Below are 22,249 nucleotides of genomic sequence, written 5' to 3'. Positions count from 1 at the left end.
TCCAAGCCATTTAAAAGATCAATATCAGCCCCCAAGTCCTCATGAAGGTGCGGCCCTCATTCCAGCGCAGCTGGTAGGGGGCAGACTAAGATTTTACAAGGATGTTTGGATCAATTCAATCCAAAATCATTGGATTCAGAACATTGTTTCTCAAGGGTACAGAATAGGTTTCAAAGTAAGACCACCTGTGAGAAGTTTCTTTATCTCACGCATTCCAGTGAACCCAGTAAAGGCTCAGGCTTTCCTGAAGTGTGTTTCAGACCTGGAGTTATCTGGGGTAATTGTGCCAGTTCCTTTTCAGGAACGGGGTCTGGGGTTTTTTTCAAATCTGTTCATTGTTCCAAAGAAGGAGAATTCTTTTAGACCGGTTCTGGATCTAAAATTTTTGAATCGTTATGTAAGAATACCAACATTCAAGATGGTGACTATAAGGACTATTTTGCCTTTTGTTCAGCAAGGGCATTATATGTCCACAATAGACTTACAGGATGCATATCTTCATATTCCGATTCGCCCAGATCACTATCAGTTTCTGAGATTCTCTTTTCTAGACAAGCATTACCAATTTGTTGCTCTTCCTTTTGGCCTAGCAACAGCTCCAAGGATCTTTTCAAAGGTTCTCGGTGCCCTACTCTCTAATGAGAGAGCGGGGTATTGCGGTGTTTCCTTATTTGGACGATATCTTGGTACTTGCTCAGTCTTTACATTCTGCAGAATCTCACACGAATCAACTAGTGTCGTTTTTTCAAAGACATGGTTGGAGGATCAATTTACCAAAAAGTTCCTTTATTCCTCAGACAAGGGTAACCTTTTTAGGATTCCAAATAGATTCAGTATCCATGACTTTGTCTCTTACAGACAAAAGACGTCTGAAATTGGTTTCAGCTTGTCGGAACCTTCAGTTTCAATCATTTCCTTCAGTAGCTATGTGCATGGAGGTTTTAGGTCTCATAGAAACATAGAAACATAGATATTGACGGCAGATAAGAGCCATAGGCCCAACAAGTCTGCCCGACCTTACCTAACAGTATAAACTTATCTAGTTCGTAGGATAGCCCTATGCTTGTCCCATGCATTTTTAAAGTCCCCCACAGTGTTTGTTGCTACTACCTCTTGAGGAAGTTTATTCCATAAATCAATCACTCTTTCTGTAAAGAAGTGCTTCCTCAAATTACTCCTGAATCTACTACCCTTTAGCTTGAGCTTATGACCCCTTGTTCTTGAATTTTCCATTTTATGTAAAATACCCACAGCCTCAGTTTTACTAAACCCTTTAATGTACTTGAAATTTGCCATCATATCACCTCTTTCCCTTCTCTCCTCTAAGCTATACATATTTAGGTCATTGAGCCTATCCTGGTAAGTTTTATTTTTTAGATCATGTACCATTTTGGTAGCCCTCCTTTGCACAGATTCAAGTTTGTTGATATCCTTCTGAAGATATGGCCTCCAGAACTGCACACAATACTCAAGATGAGGCCTAACTAATGATCTATAAAGTGGCATAAGAACCTTACTATTTCTGCTGCAAATACCTCTACCAATACATCCAAGCATTCTGCTAGCCTTACTCGCTGCATTACTACATTGTTTACTAAGTTTTAAATCATCTGAAATAATAATTCCCAAGTCCTGTTCCTCGTCTGTAACAGTCAGTAAAGTGTCATTGAGTCTGTAATTAACATTTTGATTTTTCTTCCCTAAATGCATTATTTTACACTTTGCTGTGTTAAACTTTAGATCCCAGTCGTTTGTCCAATCCTCCAATTGTTGTATATCACTTCTCATTTTGTCTACCCCCCCTGGAACATCCACTCTGTTGCAAATTTTTGTATCATCTGCAAAGAGACATACTTTCCCCTGTAGCCCTTTGCTGATATCGCAGATAAATATGTTAAACAAAACAGGCCCCAGAACTGACCCCTGAGGAGCACCACTAGTAACAGCCCCCTCTGCTGAATGAACTCCATTTACTAAGACACTTTGTTTTCTGTCCTTAAGCCAGCATTCCACCCAGTTCACAATTTTTGAATCTAGACCAAGGAGATATAGTTTGTGAATAAGTTTATTGTGTGGGACGGTGTCAAATGCTTTGCTGAAATCTAGATATGCTACATCAACTGCTCCTCCCTTGTCTAATACTTTTGTTACATAATCAAAGAAGTCAATTAGATTAGTCTGACATGATCTCCCTGAAGTAAAACCATGCTGATTTTGGTCCTCTAAATTGTTTGTCTTTATGTAAGTCATAATTCTTTCTTTTAAGAGGCTTTCCATTAATTTCCCTACTACTGAAGTTAAACTAACTGGCCTGTAGTTGCCAGATTCTTCTCTACTGCCCTTTTTATGAAGAGGTATTACATTTGCTATTCTCCAATCATCTGGGACAGCTCCTGTTAATAGTGACTGATTAAACAGATCAGTTAATGGGACAGTTAGCACTGATCAAAGTTCTTTTAAAACCCTTGGATGAATATTATCAGGACCCACTGCCTTTGTAACATTTATTTCTCCAACATAGGTGTGTCCGGTCCACGGCGTCATCCTTACTTGTGGGATATTCTCTTCCCCAACAGGAAATGGCAAAGAGCCCAGCAAAGCTGGTCACATGATCCCTCCTAGGCTCCGCCTACCCCAGTCATTCTCTTTGCCGTTGTACAGGCAACATCTCCACGGAGATGGCTTAGAGTTTTTTAGTGTTTAACTGTAGTTTTTATTATTCAATCAAGAGTTTGTTATTTTGAAATAGTGCTGGTATGTACTATTTACTCAGAAACAGAAAAGAGATGAAGATTTCTGTTTGTATGAGGAAAATGATTTTAGCAACCGTCACTAAAATCCATGGCTGTTCCACACAGGACTGTTGAGAGCAATTAACTTCAGTTGGGGGAACAGTGTGCAGTCTCTTGCTGCTTGAGGTATGACACATTCTAACAAGACGATGTAATGCTGGAAGCTGTCATTTTCCCTATGGGATCCGGTAAGCCATGTTTATTCAGCAAGTAAATAAGGGCTTCACAAGGGCTTATTAAGACTGTAGACTTTTTCTGGGCTAAATCGATTCATTATTAACACATATTTAGCCTTGAGGAATCATTTTATCTGGGTATTTTGATATAATAATATCGGCAGGCACTGTATTAGACACCTTATTCTTTAGGGGCTTTCCCAAAGCATAAGCAGAGCCTCATTTTCGCGCCGGTGTTGCGCACTTGTTTTTGAGAGGCATGGCATGCAGTCGCATGTGAGAGGAGCTCTGATACTTAGAAAAGACTTTCTGAAGGCGTCATTTGGTATCGTATTCCCCTTTGGGCTTGGTTGGGTCTCAGCAAAGCAGATACCAGGGACTGTAAAGGGGTTAAAGTTCAAAACGGCTCCGGTTCCGTTATTTTAAGGGTTAAAGCTTCCAAATTTGGTGTGCAATACTTTTAAGGCTTTAAGACACTGTGGTGAAAATTTGGTGAATTTTGAACAATTCCTTCATGTTTTTTCGCAATTGCAGTAATAAAGTGTGTTCAGTTTAAAATTTAAAGTGACAGTAACGGTTTTATTTTAAAACGTTTTTTGTACTTTGTTATCAAGTTTATGCCTGTTTAACATGTCTGAACTACCAGATAGACTGTGTTCTGAATGTGGGGAAGCCAGAATTCCTATTCATTTAAATAAATGTGATTTATGTGATAATGACAATGATGCCCAAGATGATTCCTCAAGTGAGGGGAGTAAGCATGGTACTGCATCATTCCCTCCTTCGTCTACACGAGTCTTGCCCACTCAGGAGGCCCCTAGTACATCTAGCGCGCCAATACTCCTTACTATGCAACAATTAACGGCTGTAATGGATAATTCTGTCAAAAACATTTTAGCCAAAATGAACACTTATCAGCGTAAGCGCGGCTGCTCTGTTTTAGATACTGAAGAGCATGACGACGCTGATAATAATATTTCCGAAGGGCCCCTAACCCAGTCTGATGGGGCCAGGGAGGTTTTGTCTGAGGGAGAAATTACTGATTCAGGGAACATTTCTCAACAGGCTGAACCTGATGTGATTGCATTTAAATTTAAGTTGGAACATCTCCGCATTCTGCTTAAGGAGGTATTATCCACTTTGGATGATTGTGACAAGTTGGTCATCCCAGAGAAACTATGTAAAATGGACAAGTTCCTAGAGGTGCCGGGGCTCCCAGAAGCTTTTCCTATACCCAAGCGGGTGGCGGACATTGTTAACAAGGAATGGGAAAGGCCCGGTATTCCTTTCGTCCCTCCCCCCATATTTAAAAAATTGTTTCCTATGGTCGACCCCAGAAAGGACTTATGGCAGACAGTCCCCAAGGTCGAGGGAGCGGTTTCCACTTTAAACAAACGCACCACTATACCCATAGAGGATAGTTGTGCTTTCAAAGATCCTATGGATAAAAAATTAGAAGGTTTGCTTAAAAAGATGTTTGTTCAGCAAGGTTACCTTCTACAACCAATTTCATGCATTGTCCCTGTCGCTACAGCCGCATGTTTCTGGTTCGATGATCTGATAAAGGCGGTCGATAGTGAGTCTCCTCCTTTTGAGGAGATTATGGACAGAATCAATGCTCTCAAATTGGCTAATTCTTTCACCCTAGACGCCACTTTGCAATTGGCTAGGTTAGCGGCTAAGAATTCTGGGTTTGCTATTGTGGCGCGCAGAGCGCTTTGGTTGAAATCTTGGTCGGCTGATGCGTCTTCCAAGAACAAGCTACTTAACATTCCTTTCAAGGGGAAAACGCTGTTTGGCCCTGACTTGAAAGAGATTATCTCTGATATCACTGGGGGTAAGGGCCACGCCCTTCCTCAGGATCGGCCTTTCAAGGCAAAAAATAAACCTAATTTTCGTCCCTTTCGTAGAAACGGACCAGCCCAAGGTGCTACGTCCTCTAAGCAAGAGGGTAATACTTCTCAAGCCAAGCCAGCTTGGAGACCAATGCAAGGCTGGAACAAGGGAAAGCAGGCCAAGAAACCTGCCACTGCTACCAAGACAGCATGAAATGTTGGCCCCCGATCCGGGACCGGATCTGGTGGGGGGCAGACTCTCTCTCTTCGCTCAGGCTTGGGCAAGAGATGTTCTGGATCCTTGGGCGCTAGAAATAGTCTCCCAAGGTTATCTTCTGGAATTCAAGGGACTTCCCCCAAGGGGGAGGTTCCACAGGTCTCAGTTGTCTTCAGACCACATAAAAAGACAGGCATTCTTACATTGTGTAGAAGACCTGTTAAAAATGGGAGTGATTCATCCTGTTCCATTAAGAGAACAAGGGATGGGGTTCTACTCCAATCTGTTCATAGTTCCCAAAAAAGAGGGAACGTTCAGACCAATCTTAGATCTCAAGATCTTAAACAAGTTTCTCAAGGTTCCATCGTTCAAGATGGAAACCATTCGAACTATTCTTCCTTCCATCCAGGAAGGTCAATTCATGACCACGGTGGATTTAAAGGATGCGTATCTACATATTCCTATCCACAAGGAACATCATCGGTTCCTAAGGTTCGCATTCCTGGACAAACATTACCAGTTCGTGGCGCTTCCTTTCGGATTAGCCACTGCTCCAAGGATTTTCACAAAAGTACTAGGGTCCCTTCTAGCTGTGCTAAGACCAAGGGGCATTGCTGTAGTACCTTACTTGGACGACATTCTGATTCAAGCGTCGTCCCTTCCTCAAGCAAAGGCTCACACGGACATTGTCCTGGCCTTTCTCAGATCTCACGGATGGAAAGTGAACGTGGAAAAGAGTTCTCTATCCCCGTCAACAAGGGTTCCCTTCTTGGGAACAATAATAGACTCCTTAGAAATGAGGATTTTTCTGACAGAGGCCAGAAAAACAAAACTTCTAGACTCTTGTCGGATACTTCATTCCGTTCCTCTTCCTTCCATAGCTCAGTGCATGGAAGTGATCGGGTTGATGGTAGCGGCAATGGACATAGTTCCTTTTGCGCGCATTCATCTAAGACCATTACAACTGTGCATGCTCAGTCAGTGGAATGGGGACTATACAGACTTGTCTCCGAAGATGCAAGTAAATCAGAGGACCAGAGACTCACTCCGTTGGTGGCTGTCCCTGGACAACCTGTCACAAGGGATGACATTCCGCAGACCAGAGTGGGTCATTGTCACGACCGACGCCAGTCTGATGGGCTGGGGCGCGGTCTGGGGATCCCTGAAAGCTCAGGGTCTTTGGTCTCGGGAAGAATCTCTTCTACCGATAAATATTCTGGAACTGAGAGCGATATTCAATGCTCTCAAGGCTTGGCCTCAGCTAGCGAGGGCCAAGTTCATACGGTTTCAATCAGACAACATGACAACTGTTGCGTACATCAACCATCACGGGGGAACAAGGAGTTCCCTAGCGATGGAAGAAGTGACCAAAATCATTCTATGGGCGGAGTCTCACTCCTGCCACCTGTCTGCTATCCACATCCCAGGAGTGGAAAATTGGGAAGCGGATTTTCTGAGTCGTCAGACATTGCATCCGGGGGAGTGGGAACTCCATCCGGAAATCTTTGCCCAAGTCACTCAGCTGTGGGGCATTCCAGACATGGATCTGATGGCCTCTCGTCAGAACTTCAAAGTTCCTTGCTACGGGTCCAGATCCAGGGATCCCAAGGCGGCTCTAGTGGATGCACTAGTAGCACCTTGGACCTTCAAACTAGCTTATGTGTTCCCGCCGTTTCCTCTCATCCCCAGGCTGGTAGCCAGGATCAATCAGGAGAGGGCGTCGGTGATCTTGATAGCTCCTGCGTGGCCACGCAGGACTTGGTATGCAGATCTGGTGAATATGTCATCGGCTCCACCTTGGAAGCTACCTTTGAGACGAGACCTTCTTGTTCAGGGTCCGTTCGAACATCCGAATCTGGTTTCACTCCAGCTGACTGCTTAACGCTTGATTTTATCGAAGCGAGGGTTCTCAGATTCTGTTATCGATACTCTTGTTCAGGCCAGAAAGCCTGTAACTAGAAAGATTTACCACAAAATTTGGAAAAAATATATCTGTTGGTGTGAATCTAAAGGATTCCCTTGGGACAAGGTTAAGATTCCTAGGATTCTATCCTTCCTTCAAGAAGGATTGGAAAAGGGATTATCTGCAAGTTCCCTGAAGGGACAGATTTCTGCCTTGTCGGTGTTACTTCACAAAAAACTGGCTGCTGTGCCAGATGTTCAAGCCTTTGTTCAGGCTCTGGTTAGAATTAAGCCTGTTTACAAACCTTTGACTCCTCCTTGGAGTCTCAATTTAGTTCTTTCAGTTCTTCAGGGGGTTCCGTTTGAACACTTGCATTCCGTTGATATTAAGTTATTATCTTGGAAAGTTTTGTTTTTAGTTGCAATTTCTTCTGCCAGAAGAGTTTCAGAATTATCTGCTCTGCAGTGTTCTCCTCCTTATCTGGTGTTCCATGCAGATAAGGTGGTTTTACGTACTAAACCTGGTTTCTCCAACATAGGTGTGTCCGGTCCACGGCGTCATCCTTACTTGTGGGATATTCTCTTCCCCAACAGGAAATGGCAAAGAGCCCAGCAAAGCTGGTCACATGATCCCTCCTAGGCTCCGCCTACCCCAGTCATTCTCTTTGCCGTTGTACAGGCAACATCTCCACGGAGATGGCTTAGAGTTTTTTAGTGTTTAACTGTAGTTTTTATTATTCAATCAAGAGTTTGTTATTTTAAAATAGTGCTGGTATGTACTATTTACTCAGAAACAGAAAAGAGATGAAGAATTCTGTTTGTATGAGGAAAATGATTTTAGCACCGTAACTAAAATCCATGGCTGTTCCACACAGGACTGTTGAGAGCAATTAACTTCAGTTGGGGGAACAGTGTGCAGTCTCTTGCTGCTTGAGGTATGACACATTCTAACAAGACGATGTAATGCTGGAAGCTGTCATTTTTCCCTATGGGATCCGGTAAGCCATGTTTATTACGATGGTAAATAAGGGCTTCACAAGGGCTTATTAAGATTGTAGACTTTTCTGGGCTAAATCGATTCAGTTTTAAAACATATTTAGCTTTGAGGAATCATTTTATCTGGGTTTATTGATATTATAATATCGGCAGGCACTGTATTAGACACCTTATTTCTCTGGGACTTTCCCAAAGCATAAGCAGAGACTCATTTTCGCGCCGGTGTGGCGCACTTGTTTTTGAGAGGCATGGCATGCAGTCGCATGTGAGAGGAGCTCTGATACTTAGTAAAGACTTTCTGAAGGCGTCATTTGGTATCGTATTCCCCTTTGGGCTTGGTTGGGTCTCAGCAAAGCAGATACCAGGGACTGTAAAGGGGTTAAAGTGTTAAAACGGCTCCGGTTCCGTTATTTTAAGGGTTAAAGCTTCCAAAATTGGTGTGCAATACTTTTAAGGCTTTAAGACACTGTGGTGAAAATTTGGTGAATTTTGTACAATTCCTTCATGTTTTTTCGCAATTGCAGTAATAAAGTGTGTTCAGTTTAAAATTTAAAGTGACAGTAACGGTTTTATTTTAAAACGTTTTTTGTACTTTATTATCAAGTTTATGCCTGTTTAACATGTCTGAACTACCAGATAGACTGTGTTCTGAATGTGGGGAAGCCAGAATTCCTGTTCATTTAAATAAATGTGATTTATGTGATAATGACAATGATGCCCAAGATGATTCCTCAAGTGAGGGGAGTAAGCATGGTACTGCATCATTCCCTCCTTCGTCTACACGAGTCTTGCCCACTCAGGAGGCCCCTAGTACATCTAGCGCGCCAATACTGCTTACTATGCAACAATTAACGGCTGTAATGGATAATTCTGTCAAAAACATTTTAGCCAAAATGAACCCTTGTCAGCGTAAGCGTGGCTGCTCTGTTTTAGTTACTGAAGAGCATGACGACGCTGATATTAATATCTCTGAAGGGCCCCTAACCCAATCTGAGGGGGCCAGGGAGGTTTTGTCTGAGGGAGAAATTACTGATTCAGGGAACATTTCTCAACAGGCTGAACCTGATGTAATTGCATTTAAATTTAAGTTGGAACATCTCCGCATTCTGCTTAAGGAGGTATTATCCACTCTGGATGATTGTGAAAAGTTGGTCATCCCAGAGAAACTATGTAAAATGGACAAGTTCCTAGAGGTGCCGGAGCTCCCAGAAGCTTTTCCTATACCCAAGCGGGTGGCGGACATTGTTAATAAAGAATGGGAAAGGCCCGGTATTCCTTTCGTCCCTCCCCCCATATTTAAAAAATTGTTTCCTATGGTCGACCCCAGAAAGGACTTATGGCAGACAGTCCCCAAGGTCGAGGGAGCGGTTTCTACTTTAAACAAACGCACCACTATCCCCATAGAGGATAGTTGTGCTTTCAAAGATCCTATGGATAAAAAATTAGAAGGTTTGCTTAAAAAGATGTTTGTTCAGCAGGGTTACCTTCTACAACCAATTTCATGCATTGTCCCTGTCACTACAGCCGCATGTTTCTGGTTTGATGAACTGATAAAGGCGCTCGATAGTGATTCTCCTCCTTATGAGGAGATTATGGACAGAATCAATGCTCTCAAATTGGCTAATTCTTTCACCCTAGACGCCACTTTGCAATTGGCTAGGTTAGCGGCTAAGAATTCTGGGTTTGCTATTGTGGCGCGCAGAGCGCTTTGGTTGAAATCTTGGTCGGCTGACGCGTCTTCCAAGAACAAGCTACTAAACATTCCTTTCAAGGGGAAAACGCTGTTTGGCCCTGACTTGAAAGAGATTATCTCGGATATCACTGGGGGTAAGGGCCACGCCCTTCCTCAGGATCGGCCTTTCAAGGCGAAAAATAGACCCAATTTTCGTCCCTTTCGTAAAAACGGACCAGCCCAAAGTGCTACGTCCTCTAAGCAAGAGGGTAATACTTCTCAAGCCAAGCCAGCTTGGAGACCAATGCAAGGCTGGAACAAGGGAAAGCAGGCCAAGAAGCCTGCCACTGCTACCAAGACAGCATGAAATATTGGCCCCCGATCCGGGACCGGATCTGGTGGGGGGCAGACTCTCTCTCTTCGCTCAGGCTTGGGCAAGAGATGTTCTGGATCCTTGGGCGCTAGAAATAGTCTCCCAAGGTTATCTTCTGGAATTCAAGGGACTTCCCCCAAGGGGGAGGTTCCACAGGTCTCAGTTGTCTTCAGACCACATAAAAAGACAGGCGTTCTTACATTGTGTAGAAGACCTGTTAAAAATGGGAGTGATTCATCCTGTTCCACTAAGAGAACAAGGGATGGGGTTCTACTCCAATCTGTTCATAGTTCCCAAAAAAGAGGGAACGTTCAGACCAATCTTAGATCTCAAGATCTTAAACAAGTTTCTCAAGGTTCCATCTTTCAAGATGGAAACCATTCGAACTATTCTTCCTTCCATCCAGGAGGGTCAATTCATGACCACGGTGGATTTAAAGGATGCGTATCTACATATTCCTATCCACAAGGAACATCATCGGTTCCTAAGGGTTGCATTCCTGGACAAACATTACCAGTTCGTGGCGCTTCCTTTCGGATTAGCCACTGCTCCAAGGATTTTCACAAAGGTACTAGGCTCCCTTCTAGCGGTGCTAAGACCAAGGGGCATTGCAGTAGTACCTTACCTGGACGACATTCTGATTCAAGCGTCGTCCCTTCCTCAAGCAAAGGCTCACACGGACATTGTCCTGGCCTTTCTCAGATCTCACGGCTGGAAAGTGAACGTGGAAAAGAGTTCTCTATCCCCGTCAACAAGGGTTCCCTTCTTGGGAACAATTATAGACTCTTTAGAAATGAGGATCTTTCTAACAGAGGCCAGAAAAACAAAACTTCTAGACTCTTGTCGGATACTTCATTCCGTTCCTCTTCCTTCCATAGCTCAGTGCATGGAAGTGATCGGGTTGATGGTAGCGGCGATGGACATAGTTCCTTTTGCGCGCATTCATCTAAGACCATTACAACTGTGCATGCTCAGTCAGTGGAATGGGGACTATACAGACTTGTCTCCGAAGATACAAGTAAATCAGAGGACCAGAGACTCACTCCGTTGGTGGCTGTCCCTGGACAATCTGTCTCAAGGGATGACGTTCCGCAGACCAGAGTGGGTCATTGTCACGACCGACGCCAGTCTGATGGGCTGGGGCGCGGTCTGGGGATCCCTGAAAGCTCAGGGTCTTTGGTCTCGGGAAGAATCTCTTCTACCGATAAATATTCTGGAACTGAGAGCGATATTCAATGCTCTCAAGGCCTGGCCTCGGCTAGCGAGGACCAAGTTCATACGGTTTCAATCAGACAACATGACAACTGTTGCGTACATCAACCATCAGGGGGGAACAAGGAGTTCCCTAGCGATGGAAGAAGTGACCAAAATCATTCTATGGGCGGAGTCTCACTCCTGCCACCTGTCTGCTATCCACATCCCAGGAGTGGAAAATTGGGAAGCGGATTTTCTGAGTCGTCAGACATTGCATCCGGGGGAGTGGGAACTCCATCCGGAAATCTTTGCCCAAGTCACTCACCTGTGGGGCATTCCAGACATGGATCTGATGGCCTCTCGTCAGAACTTCAAAGTTCCTTGCTACGGGGCCAGATCCAGGGATCCCAAGGCGGCTCTAGTGGATGCACTAGTAGCACCTTGGACCTTCAAACTAGCTTATGTGTTCCCGCCATTTCCTCTCATCCCCAGGCTGGTAGCCAGGATCAATCAGGAGAGGGCGTCGGTGATCTTGATAGCTCCTGCGTGGCCACGCAGGACTTGGTATGCAGATCTGGTGAATATGTCATCGGCTCCACCTTGGAAGCTACCTTTGAGACGAGACCTTCTTGTTCAGGGTCCGTTCGAACATCCGAATCTGGTTTCACTCCAGCTGACTGCTTGGAGATTGAACGCTTGATTTTATCTAAGCGAGGATTCTCAGATTCTGTTATCGATACTCTTGTTCAGGCCAGAAAGCCTGTAACTAGAAAGATTTACCACAAAATTTCGAAAAAATACATCTGTTGGTGTGAATCTAAAGGATTCCCTTGGGACAAGGTTAAGATTCCTAGGATTCTATCCTTCCTTCAAGAAGGATTGGAAAAAGGATTATCTGCTAGTTCCCTGAAGGGACAGATTTCTGCCTTGTCGGTATTACTTCACAAAAAGCTGGCAGCTGTGCCAGATGTTCAAGCCTTTGTTCAGGCTCTGGTTAGAATCAAGCCTGTTTACAAACCTTTGACTCCTCCTTGGAGTCTCAATTTAGTTCTTTCAGTTCTTCAGGGGGTTCCGTTTGAACCCTTACATTCCGTTGATATTAAGTTATTATCTTGGAAAGTTTTGTTTTTAGTTGCGATTTCTTCTGCTAGAAGAGTCTCAGAATTATCTGCTCTGCAGTGTTCTCCTCCTTATCTGGTGTTCCATGCAGATAAGGTGGTTTTACGTACTAAACCTGGTTTTCTTCCAAAAGTTGTTTCTAACAAAAACATTAACCAGGAGATTATCGTACCTTCTCTGTGTCCAAAACCAGTTTCAAAGAAGGAACGTTTGTTGCACAATTTGGATGTTGTTCGCGCTCTAAAATTCTATTTAGATGCTACAAAGGATTTTAGACAAACATCTTCCTTGTTTGTTGTTTATTCAGGTAAAAGGAGAGGTCAAAAAGCAACTTCTACCTCTCTCTCTTTTTGGATTAAAAGCATCATCAGATTGGCTTACGAGACTGCCGGACGGCAGCCTCCCGAAAGAATCACAGCTCATTCCACTAGGGCTGTGGCTTCCACATGGGCCTTCAAGAACGAGGCTTCTGTTGATCAGATATGTAGGGCAGCGACTTGGTCTTCACTGCACACTTTTACCAAATTTTACAAGTTTGATACTTTTGCTTCTTCTGAGGCTATTTTTGGGAGAAAGGTTTTGCAAGCCGTGGTGCCTTCCATTTAGGTGACCTGATTTGCTCCCTCCCTTCATCCGTGTCCTAAAGCTTTGGTATTGGTTCCCACAAGTAAGGATGACGCCGTGGACCGGACACACCTATGTTGGAGAAAACAGAATTTATGTTTACCTGATAAATTTCTTTCTCCAACGGTGTGTCCGGTCCACGGCCCGCCCTGGTTTTTTAATCAGGTCTGATAATTTATTTTCTTTAACTACAGTCACCACGGTACCATATGGTTTCTCCTATGCAAATATTCCTCCTTAACGTCGGTCGAATGACTGGGGTAGGCGGAGCCTAGGAGGGATCATGTGACCAGCTTTGCTGGGCTCTTTGCCATTTCCTGTTGGGGAAGAGAATATCCCACAAGTAAGGATGACGCCGTGGACCGGACACACCGTTGGAGAAAGAAATTTATCAGGTAAACATAAATTCTGTTTTTCTTCCAAAAGTTGTTTCTAACAAAAACATTAACCAGGAGATTATCGTACCTTCTCTGTGTCCGAAACCAGTTTCAAAGAAGGAACGTTTGTTGCACAATTTGGATGTTGTTCGCGCTCTAAAATTCTATTTGGATGCTACAAAGGATTTTAGACAAACATCTTCCTTGTTTGTTGTTTATTCCGGTAAAAGGAGAGGTCAAAAAGCAACTTCTACCTCTCTCTCTTTTTGGATTAAAAGCATCATCAGATTGGCTTACGAGACTGCCGGACGGCAGCCTCCCGAAAGAATCACAGCTCATTCCACTAGGGCTGTGGCTTCCACTTGGGCCTTCAAGAACGAGGCTTCTGTTGATCAGATATGTAGGGCAGCGACTTGGTCTTCACTGCACACTTTTACCAAATTTTACAAGTTTGATACTTTTGCTTCTTCTGAGGCTATTTTTGGGAGAAAGGTTTTGCAAGCCGTGGTGCCTTCCATTTAGGTGACCTGATTTGCTCCCTCCCTTCATCCGTGTCCTAAAGCTTTGGTATTGGTTCCCACAAGTAAGGATGACGCCGTGGACCGGACACACCTATGTTGGAGAAAACAGAATTTATGTTTACCTGATAAATTACTTTCTCCAACGGTGTGTCCGGTCCACGGCCCGCCCTGGTTTTTTTAATCAGGTCTGATAATTTTTTTCTTTAACTACAGTCACCACGGTACCATATGGTTTCTCCTATGCAAATATTCCTCCTTAACGTCGGTCGAATGACTGGGGTAGGCGGAGCCTAGGAGGGATCATGTGACCAGCTTTGCTGGGCTCTTTGCCATTTCCTGTTGGGGAAGAGAATATCCCACAAGTAAGGATGACGCCGTGGACCGGACACACCGTTGGAGAAAGTAATTTATCAGGTAAACATAAATTCTGTTTTTTGATAATGCTAACAAAACCTCATCCTCTGTAAAAAGATTACTGTTAAGCTTGTTTCTATTTTGCGTAGCATCCCTTAATGTAGACATTGTATCTTCACAATCTTTAGTGAAAACAGAACAGAAGTAATAATTGAGACAGTCTGCATGACTGCAGCATCGGACGCGATCCCCTTTGCTCGTGTTCACATGAGACCTCTTCAGCTTTGTATGCTGAACCAATGGTGCAGGGATTATACAAAGATATCACAATTAATATTTTTAAATCCCAATGTTCGACTATCTCTGAGTTGGTGGTTAGATCAAGGGGCCTCTTTTGTTCGTCCAACCTGGACTGTGATCACAACGAGTCTTTCAGGTTGGGGAGCTGTCTGGGGGTCTCTGACAGCGCAGGGGGGTTGGAAATCTTAAGAGGCGAGATTACCAATCAACATTTTGGAACTTCGTGCAATTCTCAGAGCTCTTCAGTTTTGGACTCTACTAAAGATAGAACTGTTTGTTTTTAGACAGACAATGTCACAACCGTTGCGTATGTCAATCATCAGGGTGGGACTCACAGTCCTCAGGCTATGAAAGAAGTATCTTGAATACTTGCTTGGGCGGAATCCAGCTCTGAAAGAATTATCTCGAATACTTGCTTGGGCGGAATCCAGCTCCTGTCTAATCTCTGCGGTCCATATCCCAGGTATAGACAATTGGGAAGCGGATTATCTCAGTCGTCAGACTTTACATCCGGGAGAGTGGTCTCTTCATCCAGATGTGTTTTTTCAGATTGTTCAGATGTGGGGGCTTCCAGAAATAGATCTGATGGCTTCTCATCTAAACAGGAAACTTCCCAGGTATCTGTCCAGGTCCAGGGATCCTCAGGCGGAAGCAGTGGATTCGTTGACACTTCCTTGGAGTTATCAACCTGCTTATATTTTTCTGCCTCTAGTTCTTCTTCCAAGAGTGATTTCCAAAATCATAATGGAGCGTTTGTTTGTACTGCTGGTGGCTCCAGCATGGCCACACAAGTTTTGGTATGCAGATCTTATTCGGATGTCCAGTTGCCAACCTTGGCCACTTCCGTTAAGGCCAGACCTTCTATCTCAAGGCCCGTTTTTCCATCAGGATCTCAAATCATTAAATTTGAAGGTATGGAAATTGAACGCTTAGTGCATAGTCATAGAGGTTTCTCTGACTCAGTGATTAATACTATGTTGCAGGCTCGTAAATCTGTGTCTAGAAAGATTTATTATCGAGTTTGGAAGACTTGCATGGTGCTCTTCTCATAAATTCTCTTGGCATTCTTTTAGAATTCCTAGAATTTTACAGTTTCTTCAGGATGGTTTAGATAAGGGTTTGTCTGCAAGTTCCTTGAAAGGACAAATCTCTGCTCTTTCTGTTCTGTTCCACAGAAAAATTGCTAATCTTCCTGATATTCATTGTTTTGTTCAGGCTTTGGTTCGTATCAGGCCTGTCATTAAATCAATCTCTCCTCCTTGAAGTCTTAATTTGGTTTTGAATGCTTTACAGGCTCCTCCGTTTGAGCCTATGCATTCTTTGGACATTAAACTACTTTCTTGGAAAGTGTTGTTCCTTATGGCCATTTCTTCTGCCAGAAGAGTTTCTGAATTATCTGCTCTTTCTTGTGAATCTCCTTTTCTGATTTTTTATCAGGATAAGGCAGTTTTACGGACTTCGTTTAAATTTTTACCTAAAGTTGTGAACTCCAACAACATTAGTAGAGAAATTGTTGTCCCTTCTTTGTGTCCTAATCCTAAGAATTCTCTGGAGAGATCTTTACATTCTTTGGATGTGGTAAGAGCTTTGAAATATTCTGAGAGGATAACGGCTCACTCCACTAGAGCAGTAGCTTCCTCCTGGGCTTTTAAGAACGAAGCTTCTATGGATCAGATTTGTAAGGCGGCTACCTGGTCCTCCTTACACACTTTTTCTAAATTTTACAAGTTTGATGTGTTTGCTTCGGCTGAAGCAGCTTTTAGGAGAAAAGTTTTGCAGGCTGTGGTGCCCTCAGAATAGGGTCTGCCTCTTTTTTGTTCCCTCCCGTTATTCCTTCAGTGTACTCTGGAGCTTGGGTATAGTTTTCCCAACAGTAAGGAATGAAGTTGTGGACTCTCCCTGCCTTATGGAAGGAAAACATAATTTATGCTTACCAGATAAATTCCTTTCCTTCCTGGCAGGGAGAGTCCACGACCCCAACCATAATTTATTTTTGTTGGGCAGCTCCTTTTTTATATTATTTCGTCTGGCACCTTTATACCCTTATGTTTCCCTCGGCAGAATGACTGGGGGATAGGGGAAGTGGGAGGGATATTTAAGCCTTTGGCTGGGGTGTCTTTGCCTCCTCCTAGGGCCAGGTGTTGTATTTCCCAACAGTAAGTAAGTAATTGAAGTTGTAGACTCTCACTGCCAGGAAGGAAAGGAATTTATCTGGTAAGCAAAAAATGTTTTTCTTATTAATAAAAATAAAATTATCACTGCTATCTATTTTATCTGTTCCTCTTACCCCAAACTGTTGAAGGAGATTGTTTTGAAGTACAGCATTGATTTATTGCTTTATTCTCCTATGTAAGCTGCCATATTGTAACGTACATTTCAGTAGCACAGTAGTCACATACTCATAATGCAGTCACGTGACAAACACATAGCTACATTACATATACTTAGAGGATCAAATCTGTTTGCAGAGTGTGAGCTGCAGTGACTGAATATACAGATTTATTATTTCCCCATTTATGTATATACACTTATTATGCAGCAGAACTTAAAGGGACACTGAACCCAAATATTTCTTTCATGATTCATATAGAGCATACAATTTTAAGCAAATTTCTAATTTTCTCCTATTATCATTTTTTCTTTGTTCTCTTGCTATCTTTATTTGAAATAGAAGGCATCTAAGCTATTTGTTTGGTTCAGAACCCTGTAAAGCACTTGTTCATTGGTGGATGAATGTATCCACCAATCAGCAAGAACAACCCAGGTTGTTCACCAAAAATGGGCCGGCATCTAAACTTACATTCTTGCATTTCAAATAAAGATACCAAGAGAACGAATAAAAATTGATAATAGGAGTAAATTAGAAAGTTGCTTAAAATTGCATGCTCTATCTGAATTGCGAAAGAAAAAATTGGGGTTTAGTGTCCCTTTAAATAAAATGCTTATTAAGTACTATTTTTATGTTTCTAACTCCCCCCACAGTTTTATACTTGAAACTGCCCACAAGTTTTATGTTGTAAGAAAAGCCGTTTGCAGTGCTGGGCTGCTGGCACCATTATCAGTGTAAATAAATAATTTGTACCTCCATGAGGGGGAGGCTGTGACGCTGCATATACTCACCAGTGCAGAAGATTTCTGCTTTTGAAGACCTCTACTCCTGGCTGTATATGTAAATCACTAAGGGCTGAGGCTGACAGATGTGCAAGCATAGTGATCTTTTAGCAATGATCATCTGCATTATATAGCAGTGTGATCTGATCCAATGCAGAGACGATTTGAAACTTAGGGAGAGAGATTTGGGAACGTGATGCTTATAAAGCCTACCATGGGCTCTTTCAGTTTTTAGACTAAAAGGGACATAAAAACAACTTTCCAATGTACTTCTATTAACAAATTTTCTGCATTTTCTTGTTATTCTTTGTTGAGAAGCAGGAATATACTGGCATACTGGGAGTAGCAGCCATATGTGCGGAACTTCGTAACTGCACATTATCAGCTAGGTCTATGGTGCCTCTGCACCAGATAAGATAGCTAAAGATAAAGATTTTAGTTGCTTAAAATTGCATGTTGTATCTGAATCTTGAAAGAAAAAAATTGGGTATAATATCTTTTTAAGTATTGGGGGGGGGGGGGGGGCTTTTCTCCTGTGTTTAAAGTTCCCTTGCTTTTGTTACTAAGTTTCTTGTTCAATATGCGACTAAAAAGATATAACATTTATTGTCCTTTATCTCATTACAGCATAGCTGCAGTCCTAACCTGTTTGTACAGAATGTATTTGTGGATACACATGATCTACGATTTCCCTGGGTTGCATTTTTCGCAAGCAAGTAAGTTTGTCTGCGTAACATTGTTTTAAAATAAGTGAAAATATTGTTTTCTCTCATTCTGGTGATATTGCATGAATCCTCACTGTTAGGTGTTTGGTTTGGTTTGAAGTTAGAAACCTTCCTGAAGTCCCCATGACTCTTTCACTTTCCCTCCCCTTCTTGCAAGTTTCAGCTCTGTTTCTACTTCTATTTTCTTCTTATATGGAAAGAGTCCACAGCTGCATTCAGTACTTTTGGGAATTCAGAACCTGGCCACCAGGAGGAGGCAGACATCCCAGCCAAAGGCTTAAATACTGCTCTCACTTCCCTCATCCCCCAGTCTTTCTTTGCCTTTCGTCCCAGGAGGTTGGCAGAGAAGTGTCAGATTTTCAATTGTCTCTTATGGAGGGTAGTACTTTTCGACATCGGACAGGAGTTTTAAGTAATCCTGTCAGCCCCTCAGTGAGGGCATGGATGAAAGTTAGAGTCCGGAGATGCAGAGAGAGTCTTTCCGCGAAACCATCCCGACTCATATTAACAGCTTCACAAGCAATAGACATTGACGATTTTCGCTGCGTGCTTTCTTCTATCAAGTCCATGGCGGAGGCGATGCTACTATCCGTCACACTTGAAGGGCCGTGTTCCTGTTCCACGGTGTAGGTTCCGGTAAGATCGTTTCATTTTACTTTCTTCAGAAATGTGCTGTATTATGTTTCCTGAGGGGCTACCACCTTGTGGGTCTCAGTTATGTCTCAGGGTCTCAGTGAGACTCCTTTAGTATCTTGTAATGAAGGGTAATATCTCCTAAGGGGGGTTATTGAACAGGGGTGTTTTTACTCATGCTTGTTATGCGATTCAACCTGCTTATGTGTAGTGTTTTTAGGCTCATGGCTTGTGGACCATAACGTTTTTTTCAAGCGCCGCAGCCTTTTGGTTGGGCGCGCTTTTTTAGACTATACGGCTCACCTTTGCTTTTCATTTCCGTGTTCCTGACTGTGTGGTGACGGAGAAATTCTGGTCCGCTGGTGTCTGGTACATAGGAGGTGGTGAGTGCCCCAGCCACAGGGTGTGTCAGGTGCTGTTTAGATTTTTTTATCTGGTCCATTCTTGTATCAATATCCTAGTTATGGAGGACGTCTCTGTTTTATTTTCTACTCCTTGTGCAGAATGCATTTTGCCCAGGATGATACTAGCCTACCAGCTATGTTTTGAATGCTGTATTAGAGTGCTCAATTCCTCCGGATCAGGGAATCAAGGGGCAGCTGAGCCATCCGCCTCTGGGGGTTCTGTCCCCCAAGTGGCAAGTTCTCTTAAACATTCTCTTACTATGCATGCAGGTGACCCAGACTTTGCTTATTCTTCTTCGGAAGGTGGCTCGTTTCCCCCGGGGGTTTCGGCACAATGTCGCATGTCCATAATCTTGGTGATGGCGAATCTACAGCTTCCAGGTGGTGGCTTAAGATACTGTTTGTGTTCCGGTTTCCGGGGCTCTTCAGGCATGGGGCCTGTTCAGCTCTCTGTGGGAACGACTATCCCTGAGTCTACAGGGAGTCAACCTTCGGGGCCAGAGGAGTCTTTTGCTCCGGCGGGGGTATGCTGTGCTTTTAGTTATAGACTGGGGTGCCTTCGTGTCTTATTGAGGCACGCTTTGACGTCGGTAGCAGAGCCCGTTGGGTATGGGTTGGAGAATCCTCAGTCTTCTTCTGAATAGCTTTCAGTATTAGATATAAGGGGATGTCAAATCTTCTTATAGTCTTGTTAGTTGTGTATCGTCCAGTTTTTGAGCTTGGAAGAACAGGGTCCCTGTTGGGCTGGCTGTTTTTTCTTAGGCGATACCCTAAGGGGTGCCGCCTTTTATTTTATCTGATAGGATGATATTTTATTTCGTTAAAGCTCATTATATTATTATGTTATATTTTCCTTGGAAATTTTTTTTTCTGGAATTGATAATTTATTCGCTATGTTACTTCTGAGGAAGTTGGTTCTAGAACGTGTTTAGTCCTATGTTGACTGTTGCTAACGTGTTTAGTCCTATGTTGACTGTTGCTCTCCCCCGGTTCAGGGAGATTTATATGCGGCCTTGACAGTGATGGCCCTGGTTTCAGGCTGGTCCTGATTAGGTTCTGTTAACTTCTGTCATGAGGCCTAGTTCAGTCATGCGGCGCCTGTTCTGCTGGGTTGGTCCGGTTTTGGCACAAAGTGCTTTGCATTGTTCACTTGTTTTTCTGCAACTTTTCAGCGGCTGGGGCTTGCAGGACAGCTAGCTCAACGTTCTAATGCACTGTGGCTACTCTGTACTGTAGTAAACCAAGGGTTGCAGTTCGTTCCCCGGCAAGACCTACTCTGCCTTTCCTCCTTTTTGAGGTTGATAAAATGAGCAGCGCCTTGAGTCCCTTAAAGGAGCTTTACTGGTACACTCATATAGTTCCGCTGCAACACTGTCTGTTGTAGACATCCTGTCGGGACTGGAGTGTTTCTCTCCTGTGTGGGTTAGAGGAATGTAGGACTTGGTTCCTTTTTGCCGCCGGTTTCCGTGCAGATTTGCCCTTGGAGTTATTGGGTGTCCATCTTGGACTGTTCCTGTTGATCTCCTCCTTGAGTTGAGACTTTAGGACTTTGTCCTGTTTCTTGCGGCTTGTCCTAAGGGAGTAAGTCGTTCCATTTCTGGGACGATGGGCTGCGTTGTCTCCTTTTCCATGTGGAGACCAACCTTTGCTCGAGTGTTTTTGGCCTTGAGGTATCCCCTTGCTTGTGGTCCTGTGGATGTTTGTGCGTCTATGGGCTCTAGTGTTGTTGTACGACTTTTAACGCCTTAGCTCCTTTGGAGAGTTGGACGTCAGCAAGGGGTGGTCTCTTCCTTGGGTTGCGACTTGCGCGTTATTATCGTTATCTGGGTTGATCTGGATATTGCATTGATATGTGCTCGTGCCCTATTGGCCCGGGTCTAGCGCTTTGGGGAGGGCGTGTACAGTTCCCTGCGGGTGTAGCTGTCTCCGAGTGTTGTGCCTTTTGTTAGAGTTGCGTGCCTTCGCATCTTACTCAGACATGTTTTTCAGTTATTAAATGACCCTATCCTTAACGGATACGGGAATTTTCAGTCTGCTTCTTCGAATGGTACACCTCATTAGACATGTGGGGATGATGTAATCTCCTGACTGTTCTTTATTGAGATCATTCCCAGTTTCTTTGGAAGAGTAGGGCTCTGTTTGGCTGGTCCTGCGGATGGGCCTGTTTTCTTCTTGGGCGTTAACCTACGGGTTTCCTTATATTTTCTTTTTATCTGATTAGTTTGTCTTTTATTTTGTTTGTTTCCTTCGGGAATCTTAAACTGGGATCGATACTCTGTTACTTCTGCGGAAGGGTTTTTTGGGACATGTTAGTCCTATGGTTGGTTTTCCCTTCTTCCCCTCTGAGGGAGGATTTATGCAGCTTGACGGTTAGGACCCTGGTTGCAGGCTGGTCCTGTTGGGTTTGGTTCTATCTTGGGGCTGTTCAGACACGTGGCGCTGGTCTGCTTGGCTGGTCCGGTCGAGGAGCTGATTGCTTATCATTCTACAGTTTTTAACTAAGCATTCTAGAGGACCTGTGGGTCTGTGAGGCGAGAAGGATTGTCTCAGTCCTTATAGCCTTCAATCTGGATGTTTCCGATGCTTCACTCTCTCATGGTCTGGTGTTATTGAAGCCTAGAGTTCCCTTCCTTACCTAGTGGAGGGTTGGGGGGCTTAGCGCCCTCTTACCGCCGTCTTGAGCAGTTGGCTGTTTTTAAGGCTCAGGACTTGTCCTTTGTGAACTTGGTCCTCAGCAGCTAGTAGTTTGACCGCTGCCTTGCAGTGCATGGTTTGCAGTAGGTAACCAGCTGCAGCTATTGCACATTGACTGTGTACTGTCTAGCTGTTTTAGGAGGCCTTTTGGGTCTTCCTCCGTTGTCTCTGTGTGGGTTATGTCTCCTTTTTGTGACCTGGGTTCCCCTCTGGTAGATGGTTGTCCCTGT

The 22,249-nt window shown here is 43.7% G+C and overlaps 1 protein-coding gene across 1 annotated transcript in view; it reads left to right on the top strand.

Moving 5' to 3' along the window:
• The window catches only part of SETDB1 (SET domain bifurcated histone lysine methyltransferase 1), a 475,933-nt gene that overhangs the window by 349,608 nt on the left and 104,076 nt on the right, over positions 1 to 22,249 (top strand). Inside the window, exon 21 of the mRNA XM_053705493.1 lies at positions 18,191 to 18,279. Coding sequence (XP_053561468.1) covers positions 18,191 to 18,279 — 89 coding nt within the window. The remainder of the gene's footprint in view (positions 1 to 18,190; positions 18,280 to 22,249) is intronic.

The sequence above is a fragment of the Bombina bombina genome, chromosome 1 (assembly GCF_027579735.1).
Source record: "Bombina bombina isolate aBomBom1 chromosome 1, aBomBom1.pri, whole genome shotgun sequence".
Lineage (NCBI taxonomy): Eukaryota > Metazoa > Chordata > Amphibia > Anura > Bombinatoridae > Bombina > Bombina bombina.
The sequence above is the reverse complement of the archived record's forward strand: the minus strand, read 5'-3'. Positions and strand labels throughout refer to the sequence as shown.